The 26,842-nt window shown below is 46.2% G+C and overlaps 1 protein-coding gene across 1 annotated transcript in view; it reads left to right on the top strand.

Annotated features, from left to right (window-relative positions):
* The window catches only part of LOC142566758 (uncharacterized), a 170,737-nt gene that overhangs the window by 34,161 nt on the left and 109,734 nt on the right, over positions 1 to 26,842 (top strand). The window contains exons 5-6 of the mRNA XM_075677648.1: positions 2,459 to 2,625; positions 11,050 to 11,382. Coding sequence (XP_075533763.1) covers positions 2,459 to 2,625; positions 11,050 to 11,382 — 500 coding nt within the window. The remainder of the gene's footprint in view (positions 1 to 2,458; positions 2,626 to 11,049; positions 11,383 to 26,842) is intronic.

Raw genomic sequence — 26,842 nt, 5'->3', positions numbered from 1 at the left:
CCACGCTTCGCGCTATATTTTGTTACGATATTGCATTAACACAGAATGAATTTCTTGTTATGAGGAACTGGTATCTGTTTATTCTTACACCCATTCACTCTGTACTCTGTGGTCTAATATAATTATTTTGAATGAGTTAGCATTTCTAGGGTCCTTCACGAATTTACAGGAGGCCGAGTTTGCATGTATCTAACCGTTATCCCGCCTACCTGGATGACTGGGTAGACCATTGTGGGATGGGCAGCGCATCGGACTGAATGCTGAGTGCTGAATGAACAGGGTTCGAAACCAACCGTCGACAAACTTGGCTCGCTGAATGTGTCACCACGTACGCGTATGTACCGCTCTTCAACAAGCCTCTGCATACATGGGCCACTGTAGAGGCGGGACTGGGTAGGTACCGTTGTTCGAAGGAACTCGTAGACGCCAACTTGGATCACTGGCTATGTGCCACTCGGTCTGTGCTGGAAGGTAGTAGTGAAAGGATCCGGATTAATTTTTACCACTGTTCTTTAGCCTACAGCCAAAAGGTACCCCGAATGTAGGGACGTCCACTGGAACACGGCCGTAGCTGGGAATTGGATCCGGAGACCTTTTGTTCAACAGCACAACGTCATCAGTACTGAGCCACCAAGGTGGTGTTCCTGTCGTCTTGACCATGGAAAGCCAGTTAATTGCTTAAGAGTTAGAGAAAGCACTAGAGCTCGTTCGATATTAAGGAACTTCTCAGGCTGGCAACTTTTGTGATGGCTAAAGAAGCCAGGCACCAAAATTTAACTCTAAATCGATGGAGTCAGCCTTCAGTCACCGGGCGAGACGAAGTTTGGCCGTCATTTCGTTGTCAAACATTCATAAATTTGAAGGCCAATAAAATTAAGAGGCACAGTTTAAATATTACCGTACGAAAAAACAACCAAATTTGCAATTTTCACAGTATCCTGTATGTCAAGCAGCAAACTAGCCGCTGCCATCGGTCAAAGCGGCAGGTTGCTAAGTTTTGTACTGATCACTGCAATTTGTTTCGCAAGCTGTTTCCGGCTGTACAGGAGACCTTGACGGAAAGGTAGTATTCGGCTACGTGACTTTTTAGTTCGGCTACGTACTACGTGCAAGCTTAAACTGCCAATAATAAGAATCAATAAGCCCGTTTAGCCTGGTGGAAGATGTTCTCAAAAATATATCTTCAGTATTTGGCTTTGTCCTTTGGTTCGAGATCGTTTATCTTAGCGGGCCGATTCCATTTATTAAAATTCGTGATAAACCACGAAGGCGTCCTAACGAGCCAGGATCTCAAGGTATTTTCCCATGCGCGTATCTGTCTTGGTGCCCGAAATCTCCGTAAAAGTTACCAATTTGAGAATTTGCTGGCGGTATAAGTCAGTATAAGAGGTATAACTAGCAGCGAACAGACTCTGGCAGAATATATGACGTCACTATCCATGAGATACGACGAGCGTATCTCACACAAATCGTGCGAGCATCCGAGCAATCGGTCGTATGCGAGCGCTGCGCATACATCTTTTAAATGTCGTCCATTAATAAAACAATACTTTTCCCATTTACCCTGATTCTGATCAACTACACCCCTGTCATTCTACTTCCGGAGTTGGCTCGACGGATGTGTGTCTTGAGGGCGGATCGATTTCCTTTTCTCTTTTCTTTTTTGAACATGTGTTGTAGATTGTACAGACATCTTTAACTGCAGATGTTTCCCGAATAACAAAGACATTAAAATCCTATTAACCGCACTGAAGCAAAGCTTTCGTTTGAGCTTCTTGCCATGAAATCTCTGTTGCCGTGTGAACGTGACTATGGGGGCAATCGGCGCCTATGCATAACAACAAAGAAATAGACTGATTCATTGCATTCCAGAAACGTCAGGCACTTGTCAGTCTAGCGAGATCATGCAAGACGTCTCGTGTGCGGGAACGTCCCGTAAACAAAGCTTTCAAGAAGTTGAGCACGCCCCTTGCCTATTGTCGCACCATGCCATGGTGCACGAGGCAATCGTAAGCCAGCGGCGAGGTAAAACAAGCTAAGCGGCACTGTCAGCCAAATCCCGTGGTCCTTTTTTTTATTGTTGCTTTGATTTTTTTCTTGTCGCGTGTACTTTCTGTACGTATTTTTCAACCCATTCTAGGGAAGGAGCCATGCTTATGTGGCAGCAACCGCAGCAACCTCTTAGCTCCTGGCGATGTATAGGCGCTGAAAGTTGCGCAAATGTTAACGCACTTTTTCCCGCTCGTTACTTATTTCCTCTTTCGTTTTTTTACTGAGTAAGTGAATAATGAATCCGATAGATATGTAGCCGGATATGCATGTTCGCCGGTCAGTCATAGAGGCGGTCATTAGATAAGCAGTGCCAATCAACATACGACTGTGTTCATCTTCCATAATTCATTGCGCCTAAATTTCATGCGGCGCTACAGCTAATCGTTCGATCGATGATTTCCCACAGACAAACATTTTCCTTGCCCTACGGAAATGCGATTGCTTTCCACAATTATCACCACGGCTGCGCTGTCCTGAACACTTCATCCGGCGCCATTGAGACGAGACCGTGCGATGAGCAGTACCCTTTCGTCTGCATTGAGGACAAGCAGCTGCGGCCACTCGACGTGTCAGGTGGGTTAAATGCGCGGCTTTGTAAAATGAAGACAAATTGTATGAATTTATCAGTGTATATCCTTGAACTATGCTTCTATGAATTTCTCTGGTTCTGTTCTGTTGCAACAAATCGCCAGTTTGCGCAGAATACCGAATTTCAACGCTGCGCACCCGTTTTTTCGACCGTAATCGTCCGGGAACGGCGCAATAAGCGCGGAGTCGAAGGTTAAGCACACCTTGCGCTCCGATATTGAGCGGTTTGTTCATGCGAAGGAATGCGAAGTCGTACTTAACGACTCGGAAACGGCAGTAAAGAATTACGCCAAAGGTCCCAAGGAAGACCTCTTCGTTCTGGCCAAAGCGGGCAGATCCAAAACCGCGAGCTCGAGGATCATATGCTTCCCCGTGCATGTCACCACGGAAGCCGACGCGCTCCCGAACCTAAACGAGACGGTGCACCGGACGGCGCGAGACATGATCTGCCGCGCCGAACAGGGCGACGCCTCTCTCACGATAGCGAACACTCCTCGCGCAGAACGGGACACCAGATACAATGACATAACCATTGCATATCTAGACGCCAGAAGGATATACCCACCGCCGAGTCCCAAATTGAACAGGAGGCAGGCCGTCGCCTGTAGACAGCTCCAGACGAACACGTTCCCTATTCCATCCCATCTGGAACCTATCTTCCCAGGTAAGCATCAGGACGACATGTGCAAATTGTGCCAGGAAGGACCAGCAGCACTGAAACACATGCTGTGGGAGTGCGATGTGGTTATAGGAAGGATTACAGTTGCTCCGGAGACCCTGTCGTCGAGAATTCAAGAACGCTTGTGTTCTTAGATTTAGATGGACATTGAAGAACCGTCAGGCGGTGAAATAATAACCCGGAGTCTTCCGCTAGAACATCACTCACAATCAGATCGTGGTTTTGGCACGTAGAACCCCAGAACTAATTAAATGAGGGATGCCCATCTCTCGTTCGATATCCACTAATGTTCTGTAAGTAAAATGCACTTGATAAATGCTCGCGTGAGTATGATTTCAGAAGTGTCGAGTGAAATTTAAAGTCATTCGTTGTGGAACTTGTTGCTGGGCGAGTTGGTACATCTCAATGACAACATGAATGACGCAAACACATAAACGTGCAATGTCACAGTGACCAAAAAATAGCAGAAAGACAAGCGGAGCGCCACTACCAGATCATATTTTTTTTAGGAGACGTCTTCATAACATAGTAGCTGAGCATGCGGTACATTCATAATAGACATGCATTACATTCCTGAGAGGGGTTACAACAGAAAAAGCTTTCCTTGCGTAGTAACCAAGAAAGCGAGTTCCGCATCATAAATCGAAAGAGACGTGTCGATGACACACCTCCCTTTCATTTTTTTTATGTGATAGGTTTTCAGGGCTTCTCTCGCTGCCGCACCATAACTTTTGCCGAGTATACCAACAGTAAATTCTACCTAGCACCCGCAGGTATTTACATGCGCGGTTAACTGCGCAAGATCCCAGTTTCTTAAATATTGCGCATGCTCCCTGGTACGGTTATTGACGCAGCGACCTGTTTGGCCAACGCAGACCTTGCCGCAAGACAACAGTATGTCGCACACCCCTTCTGTGGAACATTTCCTGAATAGCGTGCCGTGTTTCTTGTCACTCCCCCCTTTGACTCTGCTTATTCTGCACGTATAAAGGGACGTGCTTATGCTGCACATCCAGCGCTTGGCACAGCTTGGCACTGCCAAGCGCTGGGACGCTGGCCGACGGTGACGAGTGTCGTTTCCATAACGACGGTGGTAGTAGCAAACGCCGGGCGTTGTAGGTGATGTTTCATGGCGGGTGAGTGTGCGTCTTGATTTCCTGGAACTACTCCTTCGTTGGCAAAGAGATGACGTGCGGCGATGTTCCGCGGAGCTTCAGCGGTGGCGTAGAGTTGAACACCCGCCTCGCGTGCAAGAGGTCCGTGGTTCGAATCCCGGTGCCGGCAATTTTCCACCGGATTAAAAAAAAAAATCCGCGTGTTGATAAAATTGCACAAACAGGCCTGGAGTGTGGCCAGATCCCGGTGACCAGAACCGGTAACGCACTCCCTCACCAGAGCAGGATTGGCCACCCTGGTGCAGTACTTCGCCACAACCTCCTATGAACACAACAATGAAACCCCGGCCCTCAGTCCCCAGCAGCTGCGAAGCAACTGACCACGGCGGCGGTCAGACCTGCGACGCAGCAGAGGGTGCTAAGAATCACTGGCTCCGGACAGGCCGCCATTGGAATATGAACCTGGCAACGTTTAACGCTAGAACGTTATCTAGTGAGGCGAGTCTAGCAGTGCTATTGGAGGAATTAGAGGGCAGTAAATGGGATATAATAGGGCTCAGTGAAGTTAGGAGGCCAAAAGAAGCATATACAGTGCTAAATAGCGGGCACGTCCTGTGCTACCGGGGCTTAGCGGATAAAAGAGAACTAGGAGTCGGATTCCTGGTTAATAAGAATATAGCTGGTAACATACAGGAATTCTATAGCATTAACGAGAGGGTGGCAGGTCTTGTTGTGAAACTTAATAAGAGGTACAAAATGAAGATTGTACAGGTCTACGCCCCTACATCCAGTCATGATGACCAGGAAGTCGAAAGCTTCTATGAAGACGTGGAATCGGCGGTGGGTAGAGTGAAAACTAAATACACTATACTAATGGGCGATTTTAATGCCAAGGTAGGCAAGAAGCAGGCTGGAGACAAGGCAGTGGGGGAATATGGCATAGGCACTAGGAATAGTAGGGGAGAGTTATTAGTAGAGTTTGCGGAACAGAATAATATGAGGATAATGAATACCTTCTTCCGCAAGCGGGATAGCCGAAAGTGGACGTGGAGGAACCCGAACGGCGAGACTAGAAATGAAATAGACTTCATACTCTGCGCTAACCCTGGCATCATACAAGATGTGGACGTGGATCAGGTAACAGCAGATTTGTTGAAGGATGGTGGACAGATTGTTCTAGAGAAAGTGGCCACCCTGTATACGCAATGGCTCATGACCTCGAGCGTACCGGAATCTTGGAAGAACGCTAACATAATCCTAATCCATAAGAAAGGGGACGCCAAAGACTTGAAAAATTATAGACCGATCAGCTTACTGTCCGTTGCCTACAAAGTATTTACTAAGGTAATTGCAAATAGAATCAGGAACACCTTAGACTTCTGTCAACCAAAGGACCAGGCAGGATTCCGTAAAGGCTACTCAACAATAGACCATATTCACACTATCAATCAAGTGATAGAGAAATGTGCAGAATATAACCAACCCTTATATATAGCTTTCATTGATTACGAGAAACCGTTTGATTCAGTCGAAACCTCAGCAGTCATGGAAGCATTACGGAATCAGGGTGTAGATGAGCCATATGTAAAAATACTGGAAGATATCTATAGCGGCTCCACAGCCACCGTAGTCCTCCATAAAACAAGCAACAAAATCCCCATAAAGAAAGGCGTCAGGCAGGGAGATACGATATCTCCAATGCTATTCACAGCGTGTTTACAGGAGGTATTCAGAGACCTGGATTGGGAAGAATTGGGGATAAAAGTTAACGGAGAATACCTTAGTAACTTGCGATTCGCTGATGATATTGCCTTGCTTAGTAACTCAGGGGACCAATTCCAATGCATGCTCACTGACCTGGAGAGGCAAAGCAGAAGAGTGGGTCTAAAAATTAATATGCAGAAAACTAAAGTAATGCTTAACAGTCTCGGGAGAGAACAGCAATTTACAATAGGCAGCGAGGCACTGGAAGTCGTAAGGGAATACATCTACTTAGGGCAGGTAGTGACGGCGGATCCGGATCATGAGACGGAAATAATCAGAAGAATAAGAATGGGCTGGAGTGCGTTTGGAAGGCAGTCCCAAATCATGAACAGCAGGTTGCCGTTATCCCTCAAGAGAAAAGTATATAATAGCTGTGTCTTACCAGTACTCACCTACGGGGCAGAAACCTGGAGGCTTACGAAAAGGGTTCTACTCAAATTGAGGACGACACAACGAGCTATGGAAAGAAGAATGATAGGTGTAACGTTAAGGGATAAGAAAAGAGCAGATTGGGTGAGGGAACAAACACGAGTTAATGACATCTTAGTTGAAATCAAGAAAAAGAAATGGGCATGGGCAGGACATGTAATGAGGAGGGAAGATAACCGATGGTCATTAAGGGTTACGGACTGGATCCCAAGGGAAGGGAAGCGTAGCAGGGGGCGGCAGAAAGTTAGGTGGGCGGATGAGATTAAGAAGTTTGCAGGGACGGCATGGCCACAATTAGTACATGACCGGGGTTGTTGGAGAAGTATGGGAGAGGCCTTTGCCCTGCAGTGGGCGTAACCAGGCTGATGATGATGATGATGATGATGTTCCGCGGCCCAGCTGATGCGTGCCAGGCGCTCACACAAGGAGTCGAGCGGAGATTACGCTGCTGAAGAGCAGGGAAGGGTGCGCAGGGCGGTTGTATTGTCACCCGGAGGCAATGTAGTGACTGCGATGGTTGGGGTGGCTACTTACATGACTTAGCCGTCAGCAGGAAAATTAACAGGCCGGCGGACTTCTAACGGCGACCACTGGTCCCGCCTACACACAAGTCGTCTTTCCTACGTGACGGACATATTTGCAGGACAACAGTCCTTACTCGACACAGGAGATGACATAAGCATTATTCCCGCCCAACAGCCCAACCGATAAGTGACGCCTGTGTCGTTTTCGCGAGCGGGCAATGACACCAAGATTCCATTTTTTTTTCATCACACTCCGTCATGCTAAACCTTCACCTTCGAGGAGCGTTCCGCTGAATTTTCCTGGTTGCAGATGTCCGTCGTGCCCTCATTGTAGCAGACTTCTTGCACAACTGCGGACTCCTTGGCGACATTCAACGACGCCGTCTCATCGACTCCGTAACAAGCACATCGCCGATCGCACCTATTTCTGCCATGTTGAATGAACCCTTCGCCGAGCTCCTGCGCGAGTTTCCCACTTTGACGCGCCTGCCGGACTGGATGCAACCGGTCCAACATGACATGTGCAATCACAGCGTCACCTCAGGCCTACCAGTCTATTTCCGACCCCGGCGTTTCACCCCAGAGAAACAAGATCGTTCGCGATGAGTTCGAACACATACTGCAACTTGGCATCATCCGCCCTTCCTCCAGTAATTGGGCATCACCACTTCACACGGTGCCTAAGGAGACTGGAGACTGGCGCCCATGCGACGATTACCGGGCGCTAAGCTGCACTGCAGTTCGGATCTCTACCTCCTCCCGAACTTTCAGGACTAATTCACGGTAGCTTTGCATGGCGCGGCGACTTTTTTTTTCTAACATCGATCTCGTTCCCACCTATCATCAACTACCGGTCGCTGCAGAAGACATTCCCAAGACCGCCATCACCATACCGTTCGGTGTTTCTTTTTAATTTCTCCGCATGCCCTTCGACCTACGGAACGTTGGCCAGTCCTTTCAGTGTTTAATCAATTCCGTCACTCGAGACCTGCCTTTTGTTTTTGCATACACTGACGACCTTCTCGTCGCAAGCTCTTCTGCAGAAGAATAGCTTCAACATTTGTGGTTGTTTTCACGCCTTGCCAGTAAAATAATTGTCATCAACGCCGCCAAGTACGAATTTGGTCGACCGGAACTCGAGTTCCTCGGGCATATCGTTGACGCTAACGGCATTCAACGACTCCCATCCAAGATTTGCGTCATCGAAGACTTTCCACGACTGACCACACTCACAAAGCTTCGACAATTTCTCGGGTTTGCCAATTTCTACCACCGATTCGTTCCCGATACTATACGACTAGTGGCTCCGCTAGACTCTGCTGGGAAACAAGCGTAAGCAAGTGCTTTGCTGGACTGAAGAGGCCGCCGATGCTTTCACAATATTCAAATCTGCCCTCGCCGACGCCACGCTGCTCTGACACCCAAGGCCAGATGGGCCTACTGCCATGATGACAAACGCTTCTAGCACCGCTCTACAGCAATTGGCCATTCTACAGCAATTCATCAACACTGCGTGGCAACCACTCGTCTTTTTCTCCAAGAAACTGAAGCCTGCGCAGTCTCGCTACAGCGTGTTCGACCATGAATTACTCGCCGTTTACTTGGTTATCAATCATTTTCGCCATTTCCTCAAAGGCCGTGTATCTACTGTCTTGACAGACTACAAACCCCTTGTGCACGCAATGAACCATTCGGCTACCTTTTACTCGCGCCGCGAGAGTCGACACCTTTCCTACATCTCGGAGTTTACAACAGCGATTTGTCATATCAAGGGCACCGACAACGTTACAACTGACGTTATAAGTCGCGTCAATACCGTTTTCATGTCGACGCCAGAGCCTTTTATTGTCATCGATGTCGACTTACTTACCAGTCAACACCGTGACGACCTCGAACTTCGTAGCCTCCGCAATTCGTCAACTTCCCTTAAATTGGGGGACGTCGTTTCGAACGCAGATGGTTCGTCCACCGTCTGCGACACCTCTTCCTGCACACCTCCCCTATACGTTCCGGCATCCCTTCACAGACTCCTGTTGGAAATCATGCACAACTTGACGCATCCTGGAATACGGGAGACACAGAAGCTTCTTTCCTGTCGTTTCGTTTGGCGTCAGATAAACACGCAAGTTCGCGACTGGGTTCGTTGCTCTTTATAGTGTCAGCGCTCCAAGATTCATCGTCACCCCATCCCGTCTGCCAAATCATTTCTTCCACCGGGTGCTCGTTTTGACACCGTGCACCTGGACATCGTCGGCTCTCTCGCACCTTCGAAAGGTTACTCCTGCATACTGACATGGCATCGGCCGCTATACACGGTGGCCAGAAGCTACACCCGTATCTGGCATCTCAGTGCCCCCTGTGACAGCAGCATTCGTATCGACATGGATTGCAAGGTTCGGCTGCCCATGCACCATAGTCACCGATCGCGATCGACGTTTCAACGGGCTACTCAAACTTCTCCGAACGACACATTTTCGCATGACTGCCTACCACCAACAGTCAAATGGACTTGTTGAACGCTTCCACCGGCATCTCAAGTCCTCCCTTATGGCGCATGAATTGCCGGAGAAGAGAGTTCTACATTTTCTTCTCGTCCTACTTGGCATCAGGGCCGCACTCAAGAGCGATCTAGGTGCTCCTCTGTTTAGTTATTCTACGGACCTCACAGACGCCTTCTGTGCGATTTCCTTGCCTCCACCACCAAAACACCGATGCCTTGACCTGCCGACTACGTTGTCGAACAGCAACTTTTCTTCATCCAGATACGTGCCATGCTTACAGGCTCGGACGAAGCAAGGTCTCCGTACGTTTCTCCTGCCCTGACTTCTGCTACCCACGTTTTCGTGCGTAACTGTGCCGTGCGGAAGCCTTTGTAGCCACACTACTCGGCCCATATCCTGTTGTCAAGCGCCGTCAGACGACTTTTGTCGTGAACATCAACGGCTGAATAGAGCCAACTGCCATGGAACGTCTCAAGCCCGCCTACACTGAAGCACCCTCACCGTCGACACCACCAGTGTGCGGCGGAACCCTGCTGCATCCCTCGACGCGCATCCGCACGCGATCCCCAAGACATGCCACGTTGCGTAGCTTTTCCATCGTTCGTCGAACTTTCCTCCTCTGTAAGGGGGGGGGGGGCTCTGTAGCAGCAGCAGAACCGGCGTAGCATCTGAATTACGCAGACGCTTGCGTCCTACACGTGGCAGGTGCTGCTGGCACGCGCCGGCACGGGCTAGCTTTCGAGGATTTAAAAAGAAAATGCCACGGTCAGATATAGGTCGTGTCGGTTTGCTCTCTCTCTCACTCGGAAAGCCGAGACTCCACCTGTCTACGCGGTCGCTCGTCGCCACACCTTCATGTCACGTTGCAGACTGCGCCAGGGCCGGCGTACTATAACTTCAGCGTAAGTATATTGTACACGGTTTGTCGCACATTTGCAATGGATGTGTTTCCGCGGTTCGAGACTGTACCAAACCTCTTTTTAGCGCCACAATAGGAAACACTTCTGGTTACTGATATTCACAAACATAAGTGCGCGAGACAATAACCGTTTATTTCTAGTGTGTATTTTTTTCTTTTTAGGCGCGTCAGAGGAGTATACCTCCACCCCCTGTAGACTCCAATGTTGCTTTAAACGTGGCTATTTTAGAAGAAATGTCATACAAGGCTGCAACACTGAGTGAGAATAAATTGAGAAATCAGTTATTTTTCTGTCGAAATCAAACTGTACGTGCTCAGTTGCATCTGACCGAGCTGCGCAAAAGCAATCGCTAATTAATTCGCAACATTTTCAATGGGTTCCACGTGGACAGTAGGACCCACAAATCAGACTTGGCTGCCCGACGGCTCTCACTTTTTACTTCGATGGCGCTCTCTCTCCCTACTTCACCCTCCGCAGGCGAGTCGGTGAGCGTGGAGCTGACCTCCAACCAGCCACCGGTCCTTTTGAGCTGGAACCTGCCCTACCTTAGGCTCACGTGCCGGGCCAAGCTGCGCAACGGCACCGTGATCAGGGAGGCGGTGCCGGGCAAGTACGCGTACACGCACGTGTGGACCAAGAACGGCGTCTTCCTCGACCACACGTACCTATCCCTGCAGCCGGAGAAAGTGAGCGAGCCCAATGTGTACACGCACAACAACATGTCCAGCCAGGGCAGATACCGGTGCGGTCTCAAGGCGCTGCCATCGGGGAGCATCGCCTGGTCGAACGTAGTCACCGTGGTGCTCGAAGGTGGGCAGAAAAGTGCACTCGTGTTATCTGCTTTTAAACTACATTGTCTATACAATAATTGTGAACATAGCTCAGCGGCAGTGTGGCATTTAAGTGTACTTCTAAAGGTTTTCCGCTTCGGACCCCTGTATAGGACGAAACAGGCCAGGCGGTGTCCCTCCTGCATTGAAGGACGAAGGTCTGTCCTACAAGACAGCCATATCCTTAAATAGTTTCAAGGTCTCCCCGCTTCCTTTAAAAATATCGTACTTCCTTGAATTTCCTTCCCTACGGTGAGAGTTAGTACATTTTGGCGAAGCCAGAAGCCCATAGTTGTTTGTGGGGAGGCGTGGTTAGCGTTCGTGTACGAAACGCGTCTCGTGAAAAGCAAGGGAAGCGTGCCGCCAATGTTCGCGTCAATACGCACAGTCGAGGGTGGGCACGATCCCACAACATCGTCTAGGCGCGTTGCCCATATTGGGAAACGCAGCTGTGCTGTGCTTTCGAGCTACCTGGCCCACGTGCGGTATTGGGTTCGATCTATGCGCAGCTTATTGGGACTCGAAGAATGAGACGGGATAGGAAGTATTTCTTTTTTTTTCTTGCCTTCTGTGGCAGCCTATTTCGAATACAACCACCACTCTTCGCATCACACCATTTCAGGCCAGGGCAGACAAGCTACGAACGCAGAACCAACGCTAGAGACATAATGCACTGATAAATAATATGAAGCTCTCGTACTATACCGTTTAGCAGACGGCCACCACATGCCTCAGTGGGAACATCCAGGTTGGCGATTCAAGCGGTGCGTAGGCCGTGTCACCTAAAAACGTACAGCGCGGTTGCGCAGCTGCGTTCCACCGACAAGGCATTCTATCAACAAAAACAACGAATGGGAAGAAATGCGTGGTGCACACCTACAAGCATAGAGTGAGATGCACTGATGAGTTCAGCGCTTATTCAGCGCGTGAGTTCTTGGAGAACTTTGTCGATATTTCGTTTTTAGGTCTCGCACAGATCGCGCCGAAATCGCGAAGTAGATACTTGTATAGTTAACCAAAAAAAGATAAACTTCATCCCATCAGAAAAAGAAAAGGCGCAAAGTCCACTGCGCTATAATCCAAGGAGCTGAGCGTATTTACGATTCACAGAACAAATTAAATACTCACGCGTAAGCAATAGATCAATATCAAAAGGCGTAGAATGTCAGTGTAAGGCTAAAAAGAGGCCTGTTTTTGCTCCTAATAACTTTAGATTTGTGGACCGCCTGGCAACGCATGCTACACTTTTGAGAGAGAGTAGCTCAAACAAGGGCGCAACTACGAAAAGTGCAAACAAGAAACAAGTGGAGGGAGAGAGCGCACAACACAAATATAGACTAGAACTGTTCGAGGCAACTGATAGGGCATATGGAAGTGACATCAGAATTTGAAGAAAGCATAGGAAAAAGCGTAAGAACGTATAGAATGCTTATAATGTGTAGAAACTTTACAATCTCAAGGCAAACGCAGAATTTAAGCTGTCATCATCCATTATCAAAATATATTAGCTAGGTTTGAGTCATCTATACCCCGCCATAAGATTCACTGTTTTTTTCTTCACCTGCACACAGCAGAAAAACGTGAAACTATTAGGTGAGTGATTGAGGTCACGTTACCCTATTGCATATTGTTCCAAAACCCTTATGTCTTGAAGATTCACTTGACAATCTTAGCGACAACTTTAGGAACATTTTTGTCTAACTTTTTCTTTAGAGTTTAGTATTCTTTATTTTTGCACAAAATCAGAACATACAGGTGTCTACCCATATCCACAAGCCTAGTAAGAGATCTATGGCAAAATAGGCATACAAAACAACCAAAGGGCGGGAACAGACATCACATGAACATAAAGTATTTGGGCAGCCAAATATTTGATGTGAATGTGGAAAGCAATAAGCAAAAAGGAAAACACAAAGTCAGGCTTCGCAGCAGAACTGAAATAATAAAGATGTACACTAAATAAGTGAAAACCCAAAATTTTTGTTCATTAAATGATTTGCTAGTTTTTTAGAGGTCTGATCAAGCTAAAAAGATAGCTCAATATCTTTCCTGAACTTGACATCATTTGGAATTTCATTCCATATAAGAGCGTCAGAAACTTCACGCAACCTTTCATTTGAAGCATTGCGGTGCATAGGTAAGTTAAACATTGAGCTCTTGCAGCCCTTGTGTTCCTTTTCAGTGTCATGAAGACACTATTCGATATGGGGTAATTAAACTCCTATCCATGGTGAATTGCACGAACTACTAATTCTAACTGTAATGCGCAAAGGGGACGGGGACACGAGAACTTGCAGTCATTGCAGTAATTTTACATGCAGTGTGCACACAGATTAGATAGTTAAAATGTGGGAAGACTAAAATACAAGTCTTCAGGTCAGTGTATTTCAAATGCGTCATAATTCTAAGTGCTCGTTTCTGCAGTCGTACTAATACTTGCAGATATGTGGGACACGTATTGTTCCAGGAACTGATGCGGCGATCGGCGACACGCTTCGACAAAGTTTGGCAACACTGTCTATAAAAGTTCCTCATATGTGATTGATAATCACATCTGCCAACGACAAAGGTAAATCTCACTGACACATTTTCCAGCCTATTTTAATACAACAGTAATTAATGGACACGATAATAACAATAATAAATAGATAAACGCTGATACACTAATAAATAGACAAACTGTAGAACAAAGGAAAACCGAGTGGCTCGATTTTTCCAATCATGACCACATGAAGCCCACAGAAAATGAAGCCAAGTAAAGCATCGGTGTAATTAGCTGTGGTTGAAATTTAAATGTAGAAAATAATGAAGAAACGGCAAATGAAAGCGGATGAAAATATAACGCCGCCGGTGGGAGTCGAGCCCACAACGTTCACAGTATGCGTGGGTTTTGTACTACCAATTGTGCTACGGCGACGGCTATCAATCCTTCCACTAACTTGGGTATCTATGTTTACTAGATGTAGGCCTGGGAGTGTTAGCTAGCGCCGCTCAGAGGCATTGTGGGCGGACACCCAAGTTACGGGATGAATTCATGGCCTCTGAGATTGCGCGCGCTGGCAGATTTCGCTCCGGCCGTCCCACTCGGCGCGCTCCCCAGGAAAAATTTGTAAAGCAAAGAAAGAAAATCAAATAAGGAAAGAGAAACAGAAAAAAAAGTAAGACAAGGCAACAACAACAAATAAACTCTGCCAGCTGTACAATAAGCTAAACGTTCAGAGACGAAGAATGGTGTGTGAGCCTACACAGAATTTCATTATAAAAATAAATGATGAAGCACAGATAGTACAACATGAATGAATAACCATATAGAAAAGTAGCGGAAAAAATACGGACACTCGGGAACTAAATGGTTGAGACGTCAAAATGTTCGAGGCAGAGCTAAAAATTACCTGAGATATATTCCTGTGAAAATCTTCAACACGCGAAAGAGAGGCAATGCGCACGTTGAGATCTTGCGCGGTCTGCTTTCTACGGGCTTCCTTCGCGTGCTCCGAAGCCCTCAGCTAACACTACTATCCAGGGGTGGCCGGGAACGCACGCCGCATTACATTTTCTTTTTTCTTTTTTGCTGGGGAACGCGCCGAATGGCATGGCCGGAGCAAAAACCGCCCGCGCGCAAACTCGGAGGCCATGAATCCATGCACTAACTTTTGTATCTGCCCACCATGGCTCTGAGTGGCGCTGTATAACACCCCCAGGACTGAATTAGGGTGTCTAACTACATCTAGTAGACCTAAATACCTAAGTTAGTGGAATGATAGCCTTCGCCGTAGCACAACTAGACCCATTAGACCCACATTAGACGCACACGTAGACCCACTGTGGTTGCTTAGTGGATATGGTGTTGGGCTGCTAAGCACGAGGTCGCGGTATCGGATCCCGGCCACGGATTCGGTGTGTGTGTGTGTGTGTGTGTGTGTGTGTGTGTGTGTGTGTGTGTGTGTGTGTGTGTGTGCGTGTGTGTGCATGTGTGTGCGTGAGAAAGGGAGGCTCAGTGTCACTGAGCCCTCAGTATGCGCCACTGAGCGAATCTCATTAAATTAGTAACTGCCTGGCGTTTGGTGGCAGTGTGTGTTCCCTTAATTTTAGCCGCAGTACTAATATCAAATTATGAATGGTAATTAAACTGGTACCCTAACAATGGAGCTTGGCATAAATTCGAGTCGCTTTGTGGCTTATTACTATTTGCTCACTGCACGCGCCAGTTGTAGAATGCCTGCTGTGATACAATCGTGCATAAGTTGTGCTGTCAGCCTTCGACATGCTTTCCCACAAAACAGCTTTGCGCTGCTTTTCAATTCTCGTGATATGCTGCTACTAAAAATTTCTCTGAGAGTGGGCAAGGGTTCCAATATACAAAAAGAAAGTACGAAAAGGTAGGCTCAAAAGCTTCTGAATTGATTTCAAATACCCCTGTACCCGCGTCTGTGTGTAAATGTCTGCGCGTGTTTTCTTGCGTGTTTGTGTATATTGTCGCAGCACTGCGCGACTGAGCCAAATAAAAAAGAAGTAGAGTTGGGTGCATGAGCTCAGCTGTACACCGCGCCGGCTGGTCCTTCCCTGTGGCTTCCCTGAAAAGTTTGCAGTGGTTCGCGACTTCCAACAACCACAGACGGTGAAAGACCCGCGAAGTTTTTTGGGCATTTGCACATATTTCCGGCGGGTTAACAAGAATTTAGCACAGCTTGCCTCTCCCCTGACGTCTCTCCTTCACAAAGACACCCCACACATGAGAACTGCTGCCTGCTAGTCTGTGTTTCAACAGCTGAAGTTTTTGTTGACTTCTGGATCGGTTTTGCCAAGCATAAAGTTACTAGATATGCGCCGTTCTTTCTGTTGTATGCACGCACTCCCCAGAGCTTTCCGGGCCCTATTCTGCCTTTCTCATGTCAAGAAGTTCTTTCAGTAGCCTAAACTCTGTGTAGCGTTGAAGAAGCACGTCGACTGGTGCACCTGAGGACATTGTCCTCGTAAGACCACAGCAATGATCGGTACGATGCATGGAATGTCCCCGTCAGCTTTACTCCCGGTGGCTATGTTTGGTTGTGGACACCTGTCCGCAAAAATGGATTGTACCGCAAGACCGCAAGTTTCTCGCCACTTTGGACCATTCGTTAAACTCACTTGCTAGAGTGATTTGAACTATGTCGTCGCCAAAGTGACGGCAAATAACCGGTGTTGACGCACGATGCAAGTTGTTCACGTGACGAGACTGAAGCAGTACCATCACAGGTACCTATGTCTCAGAAAGAAGATGTAGAGAAGATGGAGATGGAGCCATAGAAAGAAGATGTAGACTGGGGCCGCGGGAGCATGGCTGTACTCCGCGCCGGCTGGTCTTTCCTTGTGGCTTCCTCCTGTATCTCGTTTCACCGCGTAAGTGATCATCTTTGGGAGCATCATTTTTTTTATTTTCCCCACTTTTATATTTTAGATCTGATGGCGTTTCTCAGTGGTCGATCTGGAGCGGACGGCGAAATCCTCGAGCGAGCGCTCGGGTTTCACTAATTCGAATCGGCCAGCAGAGCGCCGAAACGCTCCGTGGGGGATCACACAGGAAGTCTGCATGCGTACACGTGAAACAAACCGGTTCCGTAAACCATGCCCAACTTCCACTCTGTACGCTTCCATGGGAACCAAAGTCGCCGTCCCCGAGCGTAATCTAACCGCGGCAGTCGCAGAGTCCGTCATTTCCATGTCGCGCCCGCAAGGATTGTGCATGGATAACGTGCATAGAAGGCTTCGTACAGCACCTGCGTCACATCGTAATCGCTGTCGTCTGAGTTCTCATCGCTAAACGCGAGCTCTGCAGCAGCACCGAACGCAGCCGTTTTGCGAAGCAACACAACGTTGTGCGTACCAACCGGGTAGCGATTTCGCTTGAAGACGGAAGTGACGCGAGTTATTTCCGCCCGAATCCGCGCCTCGGCGGCGGAGCGAGCTGATACGAAACGACCAGTGGAACGCGCGAACCCGCTCGAGGTCGACCGGTGAAATTCGAATTCGTTGCCGCCGAGCAAGAAATCCTACTCCGAATCGACCAGTAAACCAGTGCCTGTGACGACGAAAGCTGCAGCGGACAGGAGAGTGATTAGATCAACCGGAGGCCACGCGGACCATCACGTGGGGTACACCCACCGTTGCTGCCTACAAAAGGACATCGCCCCCTTCGAACTGTCGCACACGCACTCAGCCGCAGCAGCGGAGCTCACAGTTGTACGGCGGCCAAAAACGCTTTTCACAGACAGGTTGGTCTGTTCTCTTAGCCTATCAACGGCACTTTTGTTCTGTTTCGCTTCTTGCTGCTGCTGGGTGCACTCTGTGAGCGAACCATAGTGTATGTGTGCTGGGTGCTATGAGTGACAGATATCCAGCATGCGACGGCAGGGTTCCCAACTCGGTGTCATGGTTGCTACGTTCAGAATGCAAGTGTAGTTACCATATCGGCTCCTGCTCTGCGGTAACTGACAGTGCTTACAAAAAGAAATCTGTGGCCGCAAAAAAATCTTGCATATGCGTGACGTGCTAAGCGTTAACACGTGGCGCCAGTTCCGCTGAAATGCAGAATGAGACGTTAGAAAAGAAGTTCACCTCACAGCTTGCGACAACTAATCGCAAGCTTACTGAGCTGCTGGACATCAAATCAAAGGTTTACGCTTTGTCCCAAATGAAAACAACTGCCAAAAGCATTGAGGAATCTATTAAAGTTATGTCCAGTAAATACGATGAAGTTCTTACTCAAATGACTCAGCAGTACGCAGACATCTCAGACTTCAGAAAGCGGGTTGTGAAGCGTGAGGCCCACGCTAAAGTAACAGACGTGGAAAAACTTCAGCATGAGTTGAAGGAGCTATATCAGTACAACAGGCGCCTAAATCTTGCAGTGAGTGGTTTGGCCTATCACAAAAAATGAGAACCTTCTGGTAAAGCTCAACCAACTGGCAACTGATCTTGGGCTTCCACAACTTTCTGAGCCTGACATGGAAGCCGCCCACAGGCTAGCTTCAAGAAACGAGAGGAAGGGAGACAAGACCAATACTGTGATGGTGCGGTTTTCATCTCGTCAAACTAAAGAAAAATGGCTTTCAATGAAAGGGGAATCGAAGAAAACAAAGTCAGCTATATTCTTCGGGGAAAACCTCACGGCATGCAATAATAAGGTTTTCTGGGAAGTGAAAACTAGGGCTCTTGAAGATGAATACGATTTCGCATGGCACAAGAATGGCAAACTTTTCGTGCGCCACAGCCCGAGCGATAATGTGATTAAAACTGCAACAATGGATGACCTAGAAAAAATACGATAAAATGAAAGATAGCTGATCGCAAGAAGTGATTACGTTCAGTTTCAGTTTCAGCTTATTGATGCAATTGAAGTGTTTTACAGAAAAACTAACTCTAGAAGGTCCCATACACAAACACTGGGGAGGGACCTCGAACAATAAATACATAGAAAAAGTACACTTATTATGGTTAGTATTATCCCTTCACAAACATAACAAACTACGTTGACGCTGAGGCGTTCCAGAAAATTGCTTCACCCCAGATAAAAAACAGTTATCATTGATTCACCTTCAAAGTCTTCAAAACTAAAAAGAATGTGTTGACTTCTTTTTGAGCAACCTAAATCACCAGTTTGATTTCTAAGCTTTCATTGAAACGTTGTCTACTGATAACCATGATGCTGTGCCATTTGCGAACTACAATTGTGCATCAATCTACAGGGAAAACAAAAGGGGTGGTGATGTATCGATTTATGTTCATGACAGCATTAAATACAATATTGTCAATGAATATACTGTAATATCCTCTAAGTTTTAATCTGTCATGATAAAATGTCGAAGCCTTTTAGTAGTTGCTATATATGTCCCCGTTCTTGAAATGTGTCTGATTTCCTAAATTTCATAGATGAAATGCTTGAGTACTGTGAACAGAATGGCGCATGCGTAATTGTTACAGGATATTTTAACATAGATATGCTATCACCAAGCAACAACAAACAAAACTTTCTTGACAGAATGCTTTCCTTTGGTTATGAAAACACAATTCATGTACCTACAAGGATAACACAGATGACCGAAACTGCCCTGGATTTATGTTTCACTAACTACAAAAATGAGATAAGCACAGGGGTTCTAACACCTGGAGTCAGCGATCACTTGTCGATTTTTGCTTTTTCTCCGTATTGCATAAAACAATGAAATTCTGCAAATCATATGCAGCGTACAAAAATTAACCAAGAAACAATTACGTATTTCCAGAAAGTTGTCGCCGAAACAGATTGGAGCTGTATTTTCAGTAATACTGATCCTGTGAATGCCTATGACATATTCATAACCCAGTTAACAGACCTTTATAATTTAGCTTTTCTGATTGTGGCGCATAAAATAAACAAGGCAAGAAAACCATGGATAGACGCTACACTTTTGAAAAGGATGAAATAAAGAGATAAGCTGTTCACTGAATTCATAAAAACAAAGCGCTTTGAGTACTTGGTTGAATTTAAGCAGGTCAGAAATAAGCTAGGATCTGATATTAAAAAGGCGCGAATTAGCTGCTACGAAAAAAAGTTTACAAACATACTCAATGATCCGAAAGCCTTTTGTAACGCTGTGAACGATCTTTTGAAAAAGAATACGAAGGTTATCTCTCAATTTCAAATAGAGGTAGATCTTGTTCAGGTACATTACTTGCCGATATGTTCAATGTTCATTTTTTGAGTTCAGGACCTTTTAATATTTGAAATGGTGCTGACCTGCCTTAAAAATCGTATATTATAGCACGCGTCTCGGAATCTATTTTCCTAACTCCCACGATTGAATCAGAAGTATCCTCACTGATACAGAACTTAAGTAACAAATATGCTGTGGGTTTTGCCAGTATAAAGGCAGAACCTCTAAAAACAGTTTCAAAGCACATTAGCGCATCATTTGCACATATCTGCAACCTCATTTAGAGCACTGTAATGTTCCCGGAGAAATTGAAAATTGAGATTGAAAGAATATTCCTTATTCACAAAGGTGGTGATAAAAATGACATGAATAACTACAGGCCCATTTCTGTATTGCCCAATTGTTTTTCTAATATTATAGAACGTGTCATATATGTACGAATTGCAAACTTTTGTAGCTCAAAAAAATTATAACAGGACATCAATATGGATTCCCGAAGAACAAATGTACTGAACAGGGGCCGTATAACACAAAACTATTCCAATATATTTTTATTCCAATCTCCTGACGTCAAATTTGCGTAAGCGCCGACGCGAGCACCGGGCGGTTACCCGCAGGGTTGTCTGAAAAGACCAATCGAATGCTCTCCTCGTTTATAGGAGGTCACTTTAGTTTACTCTAAAAACGAATAACATTGCGTACACTGAGCGGCTTGTCTTATCTAATTGGCTGACATGAAGCGAAGAGCACGCTCAAGTGGAGAGGGATTCGATAGTGCTGAGCCAGTGCACTGAAAATCGACAACTCGATGAAGAGGGCGGTACCGGCGTCTGCGATTGGTCCACTTTCCCTCCTTACGAGCTTGCGATGGCTCGTCGAAAATCGCGGCGGCATGCAATGGAAGGTTAAGATTGCAGCTAAGACGAATCCTCGTCAAAGAAGAGTTGGCAGAGCGAGGTAATAAACGTGCCGAAAATGCTCGGAAACGTTACAGGGCCATGCAAAAAGTTTTATTGTGCGCAAATAAACCCACGCTCTTCGGCAAGTGCGAGATAGCCAGTGCTTGAGCGATCGCGGGCAGCCGTCTTTTATTCATTTCGGAACGGGGCAGCCTGCGGCTCTTCAGGAGAAAATTCAGTTTTGTTCGGCATATTAGTGCATCTTTCACGCGTACACGTCACTTTGACGCGATGAGTTTTTGCGGTTTTGTGACGTCGCGCAACAGGCAAGTGAAATGGCTGCAGCCCGAAAACTTTTGACCAATTGCAGAGGGCTGACGGCGAAAAGGCATCGAATCAGAAATAACTATTTTTCTTTTGTTCGGTCAAATCATGCATAATCAGTGTGTACACGTCATATGAGATGGGAAGCTATCGTGGTTTTCGTGACGTCACGTGACAGACAGGTGAAGTGGGGGTGGTCTAAAATAGTTCTTGACCAATAGCGGAGGGCTGATTGCAGAAATTGAATAGAAAAGTTTGGAACAGTTTTACGTTATAGCGCCCCAGGACGTATTATCTATTAAAGATCAAATTATTGAACATTTTGAGCAAAAACCATAACACAATTCAAATATTTCTTGACTTTAAGAAAGCTTTTGACTGGATCAAGCATGAAATTCTTATGCAAAAGCTGAATGAATATGGAATAAGAGGTACGCCCCTTAATTTAATAAGAATTTACCTTAATAATCGTCTTCAGTATACAGCTATGCAGCACACGAAGTCACAAATGGGCAAGCTAAAATACCGCATCCCACAGGGGTCTATACTTGGTCTACTTCTATACTTATTTTATATAAATGACTTTGTAAACGTACCTCTGACACCAGATATTATATTATATGCAGATGACACTAACGTCCTTTTTCCGGGTCAAGATATACCTACTCTAGCACAAAAAGCGATCCTTTGGTTTAGTAATTTGTCGATATGGCTCAGAACAAATAAACTGGAATTAAACATTATGGAAGCAAAGTACAATGTTTTTCAACGGCGAAACCATTGTATTCTCCGCAATACGCAGCTCACATTCCGAGGAGCTTTGATTGAGCGCGTCCAGACTCAAAAGTTTGTAGGCGTTATCTGTCACGAAACATTGAATTGGTCCAATCACATAGATAATCTTCGCACGCACATATCGCGGTCCATTGGCATAATTGGCAAAATCAGATGCTTACTGCCGCTTTGGGGTACAAAGCAGCTTCACTACACTTTAGTTTACTCGCGCATACATCACTGCCTATTAATTTGGGGCACAACAACAAAAAAAAAATAGAGATAGTATTCACAGGCTGCAAAAAAGAATCTTGTGTATAATCGAAAATGTTCCGCGCCGAACGCCTTCTGCTCCACTTTTCCATAAGCAAAGCACAATATAATTCGAAAATATATTTATAAAAAGCTAGTGACAGTCGTCTACTGTCAAATTAAATCGAACGCAGATATATTTGATACCTACTCCCGGAAAACACACACGTATAATCTTAGCACATCTCATTCCTTCATCTTTAAACTCTAACATGGTGGCCGTGACCATAGTGAATGATCAGTAGCAGTTTTCAAAAAAAGAAACGCGCTTGCCTACTGACGCTTCTTTCCTCTTTCTCTTCTCAGTAAGACTTGCTTATCTTGTATATTTTTTCCATAAATGTATTGTGCCTTAAAATTCAGCCATGAAAATTTCTTTTCGATAAGCTCTTGATATCAAGTATGTTCTAGTTCACTTATGAAAACCACGACTTAGTTCTTTTCTTTTCCTCCACTGTATTATCTATTACAGCACCAGGCTGAGTGTACTGCAATATTTTTGGTGTTGTTTTCTTTTTTTAGTGCATTTATGTGTTACAGAGAGGTGACACGCTGAGTGTTGTGCAATATCGGGGTCTGGGCGGGCATTGGCACATTGTCAGGCATTCAGTTGCCTTTACGCCACCCCTTCCCGCTGTACCACTGGATATGTATGCTTGAACTGATGATGATGATGATGATGATGATGATGATGATGATGATGATGATGATGAAAAACGCCATTAGTTTTCGCGCTCGCGTTTGTGTGCATTTTTGCGTTTGTTTATGTAAGTATGCTTCCAGCCAAGTCTTCTTTCACAATTTCTGTAACTACTCTGATTCAAAGCACCAAGTCCTATGAATAGGAGGGCTGGCCTCCTCGATCTCATTAAAGCCTTTCACTCTCGTTTACCTCGTCTCCTCAATCTGCAATCTTGCTGTGTTTTCTCCTGCTATTCTGTCCATGTTTTTGTGCTAGTTGTCCTGTGTTGTTGCCGCAATATGATTAACCAACTTGAACTAAAGGGAGTTCTATCAGCTATGACAACAGAAATGTTGACAGATACGTTATGTTAACAGCATCACGTGGCTTGTAAAGTAAGCTTGCCTCTTATCCCTCTTAATGTGTTTATGCATCAGTGCATGCGGCAGCTCACCAGAAATGCACATGAAAGGGTGCCATATTGTGAAACCGCACCTTGCTATGTTGTTGCTTCTTTCACGCTTCCAGTCTTCAAAAACAGATGGTTTCACTGCCCATCACATATGGAGGTGCACATGTATAACATTTGCAGTGGGGTGTCATTTCCTGTCTAGACGCTTGATGCCAGTTATTAAAGTCAGCACGATTTCCAATGAGGAATTTCTAGAGTCTACAGGAATTTGAAATCCCACAAGTAACGCCGGAAGAAGTAAAGAAAGCCTTAGGAGATATGCAAAAGGGAAGGCATCTGGGGAGGATCAGGTAACAGCAGATTTGTTGAAGGATGATGGGCAGCTTGTTCTAGAAAAACTGGCCACCCTGTATACCCAATGTCTCATGACTTCGAGCGTGCCGGAATCTTGGAAGAACGCTAACATAATCCTAACGCATAACAAAGGGGACGCCAAAGACTTGAAAAATTATAGGCCAATATCAGCTTACTGTCCGTGGCCTACAAAGTATTTACTAACGTAATCGCAAATAGAATCAGGAATACCTTACACTTCTGTCAACCAAAGGACCAGGCAGGATTTCGTAAAGGCTACTCAACAATAGACCGTATTCACGCTATCAATCAGGTCATAGAGAAATGTGCGGAATATAACCAACCCTTATATATAGTTTTCATTGATTATGAGAAAGCGTTTAATTCAGTCGAAACCTCAGCAGTCATGGAGGCATTACGGAATCAGAGTGTAGACGAGCCATATGCAAAAATACTGAAAGATATATTTAGCGGCTCCACAGCCACCGTAGTTCTTCGTAAAGAAAGCAACAAAATCCCAATGAAGAAAGGCGTCAGGCAGGGAGATACGATCTCTCCAATGCTATTCACAGCGGGTTTACAGGAAGTATTCAGAGACCTGGATTGAGAAGAATGGGGGATAAGAGTTAATGGAGAATACCTTAGTAACTTGCGATTCGCTGATGATATTGCCTTGCTTAGTAACGCAGGGGACCCATTGCAATGCATGCTCACTGACCTGGAGAGGCAAAGCAGAAGGGTGGGTCTAAAAATTAATCTGCCGAAAACTAAAGTAATGTTTAACAGCCTCGGAAAAGAACAGCAGTTTATGGTAGGTAGCGACGCACTGGAAGTGGTAAGGGAATACATCTACTTAGGGCAGGTAGTGACCACGGATCCGGATCATGAGACTGAAATAATCAGAAGAATAAGAATGGGCTGGCGTGTGTTTGGCAGGCATTCTCAGATTACGAAGTAATAAAACGATGGACACCGACCAGCAGAAGTGCTAAAAGATGCTTCATCCCAACCAGACGGGCTTCTGTCGAACCATCGATTTCATTCTCAGATTACGAACAGGAGGTTGCCATTATTCCTGAAGAGAAAAGTGTATAACAGCTGTGTCTTACCAGTACTCACGTACGGGGCAGAAACCTGGAGGCTTACGAAAAGGGTTCTACTTAAATTGAGGTCGACACAACGAGCTATGGAAAGAAGAATGATGGGTGTAACGTTAAAGGATAAGAAAAGAGCAGATTGGGTGAGGGAACAAACGCGAGTTAATGACATCTTAGTTGAAATCAAGAAAATGAAATGGGGGGGGGGCATGGGCAGGGCATGTAATGAGGAGGGAAGATAACCGATGATCATTAAGGGTTACGAACTGGATTCCAAGGGAAGGGAAGCGTAGCAGGGGGCGGCAGAAAGTTAGGTGGGCGGATGAGACTAAGAAGTTTGCAGGGACAACATGGCCACAATTAGTACATGACCGGGGTAGTTGGAGAAGTATGGGAGAGGTCTTTGCCCTGCAGTGGGCGTAACCAGGTTGATGATGATGATTATGATTGTGGGGTGGTGGTGATGATGACGATGGTGTGGTGATGATGATGATGATGATGATGATGATAACGTGTACAGGACGGTGCTTATCACACAACTGAGTTTCGATTAAAAGACATATGCCACTGAATGAACTGCTTACTTATTCGAGAGGTCGGGGGACCGATGGTCGGCTGTCCAGTACCCCCCGGCAATTGTTTGGTAGCCCTAATAGGGGCTGTTCTTTCTTCAATAAGAAGCCGTTATGCTTCGTCGAGTGGCTCGATGCCAGACAGCTGGCAGTCGGAGTCGCTTTCTTCAGTGTTATCTTCACCCAGTTGCATGATGATGGGGTGGATGTGGTCATTCCCAGACCTGTCAAGTCTGAACTATGCCTCCACGTCCATCACGTGCTGAAAGTTCTGCCTCCAACCTTCCGCCGTTACGTGCTTACTTTTCTCCCTCAAGATATCTTCGACCATCGACAACTTGAAGTCTGTTGTCCGCAGCCATGCAATTTCTCACTTTCGCCCACACGAGCTCAGTGGAATTAAATTCGCAGTGATACGGCTAGACCTTGAGTACAACGCAACCGGCCCTTTGAGCTGCGTTGTCTACGATGTATCTCAGAAAGCGGGACTTTACAGATGCCACCAACTCAAGCAGCTGCTTCTTTACCATCCTTTCGCTGTAGGTAAAGTTATTGCTTTTGAGCCACTCCTGTATTTTGTCCTTCTTCCAGGCCGTCGTCGGCAATTTTTCTTCTCGCCGGCTACAGTAAGGTGCATTGTCCATAACAATGACGCTACCAGCTGGCAACGTCTGCAGAACGTCATTGTACCATCCCTCTAAGCGATTGCCGCCCATTTTTTAGTGGTAGTCGCCTGCCTTTTGGTCTCGGAATGCATCTAAGCAGCCGTCGACGAAGCCATTCTCATTGGCGATGTGCACCAGGATCAGGCGCTGGTCTTTCCCAGAAGGTTGTTTTAGATCCGTCTAAAGACCATTTGCTCGAGCATAAGGCGTCCGCACTTCTGCACCACGGTGTCTGTCCACACAATCGACCGTGCGTGTCCCGCCGTCACCCATTTTTATTTTATTATTTATTCATACTGTCGATCCCATCAGGGATCATAACAGGAAGGGCATACATAGTTATCTTGCAGTGTAACAATAATAATTAGCGCAATAATAAGATTAGACATATTAGACATGCAGTTAGCAGAGGCAGACAATGTAGTAGGCAGAAAAGTAACGTTATACACTGTACTAATGTTGCGAAAAAACCTGTCTCGTGAAAGATGTCTCGCGCAGGGAGAACATCTTTCAGGCTTTCGCCCGGTAGCGCTCTACGTCGCGGAGGTAGCGATTCGCCAATCGGCGATGTCATCTCGGTCGACAAGCAGCTAGTTGCAGCTTCTCTTTTCGTGCTTGAAGCCTATCTCAGCAAGCAGGCGACGCAAAGTATACCGCTTTAGGGATGACATAATCAT

The sequence above is a fragment of the Dermacentor variabilis genome, unplaced genomic scaffold (assembly GCF_050947875.1).
Source record: "Dermacentor variabilis isolate Ectoservices unplaced genomic scaffold, ASM5094787v1 scaffold_13, whole genome shotgun sequence".
In the NCBI taxonomy this organism is placed as follows: Eukaryota; Metazoa; Arthropoda; class Arachnida; order Ixodida; family Ixodidae; genus Dermacentor; species Dermacentor variabilis.
This window is presented reverse-complemented; position numbering and strand designations above follow the sequence as displayed.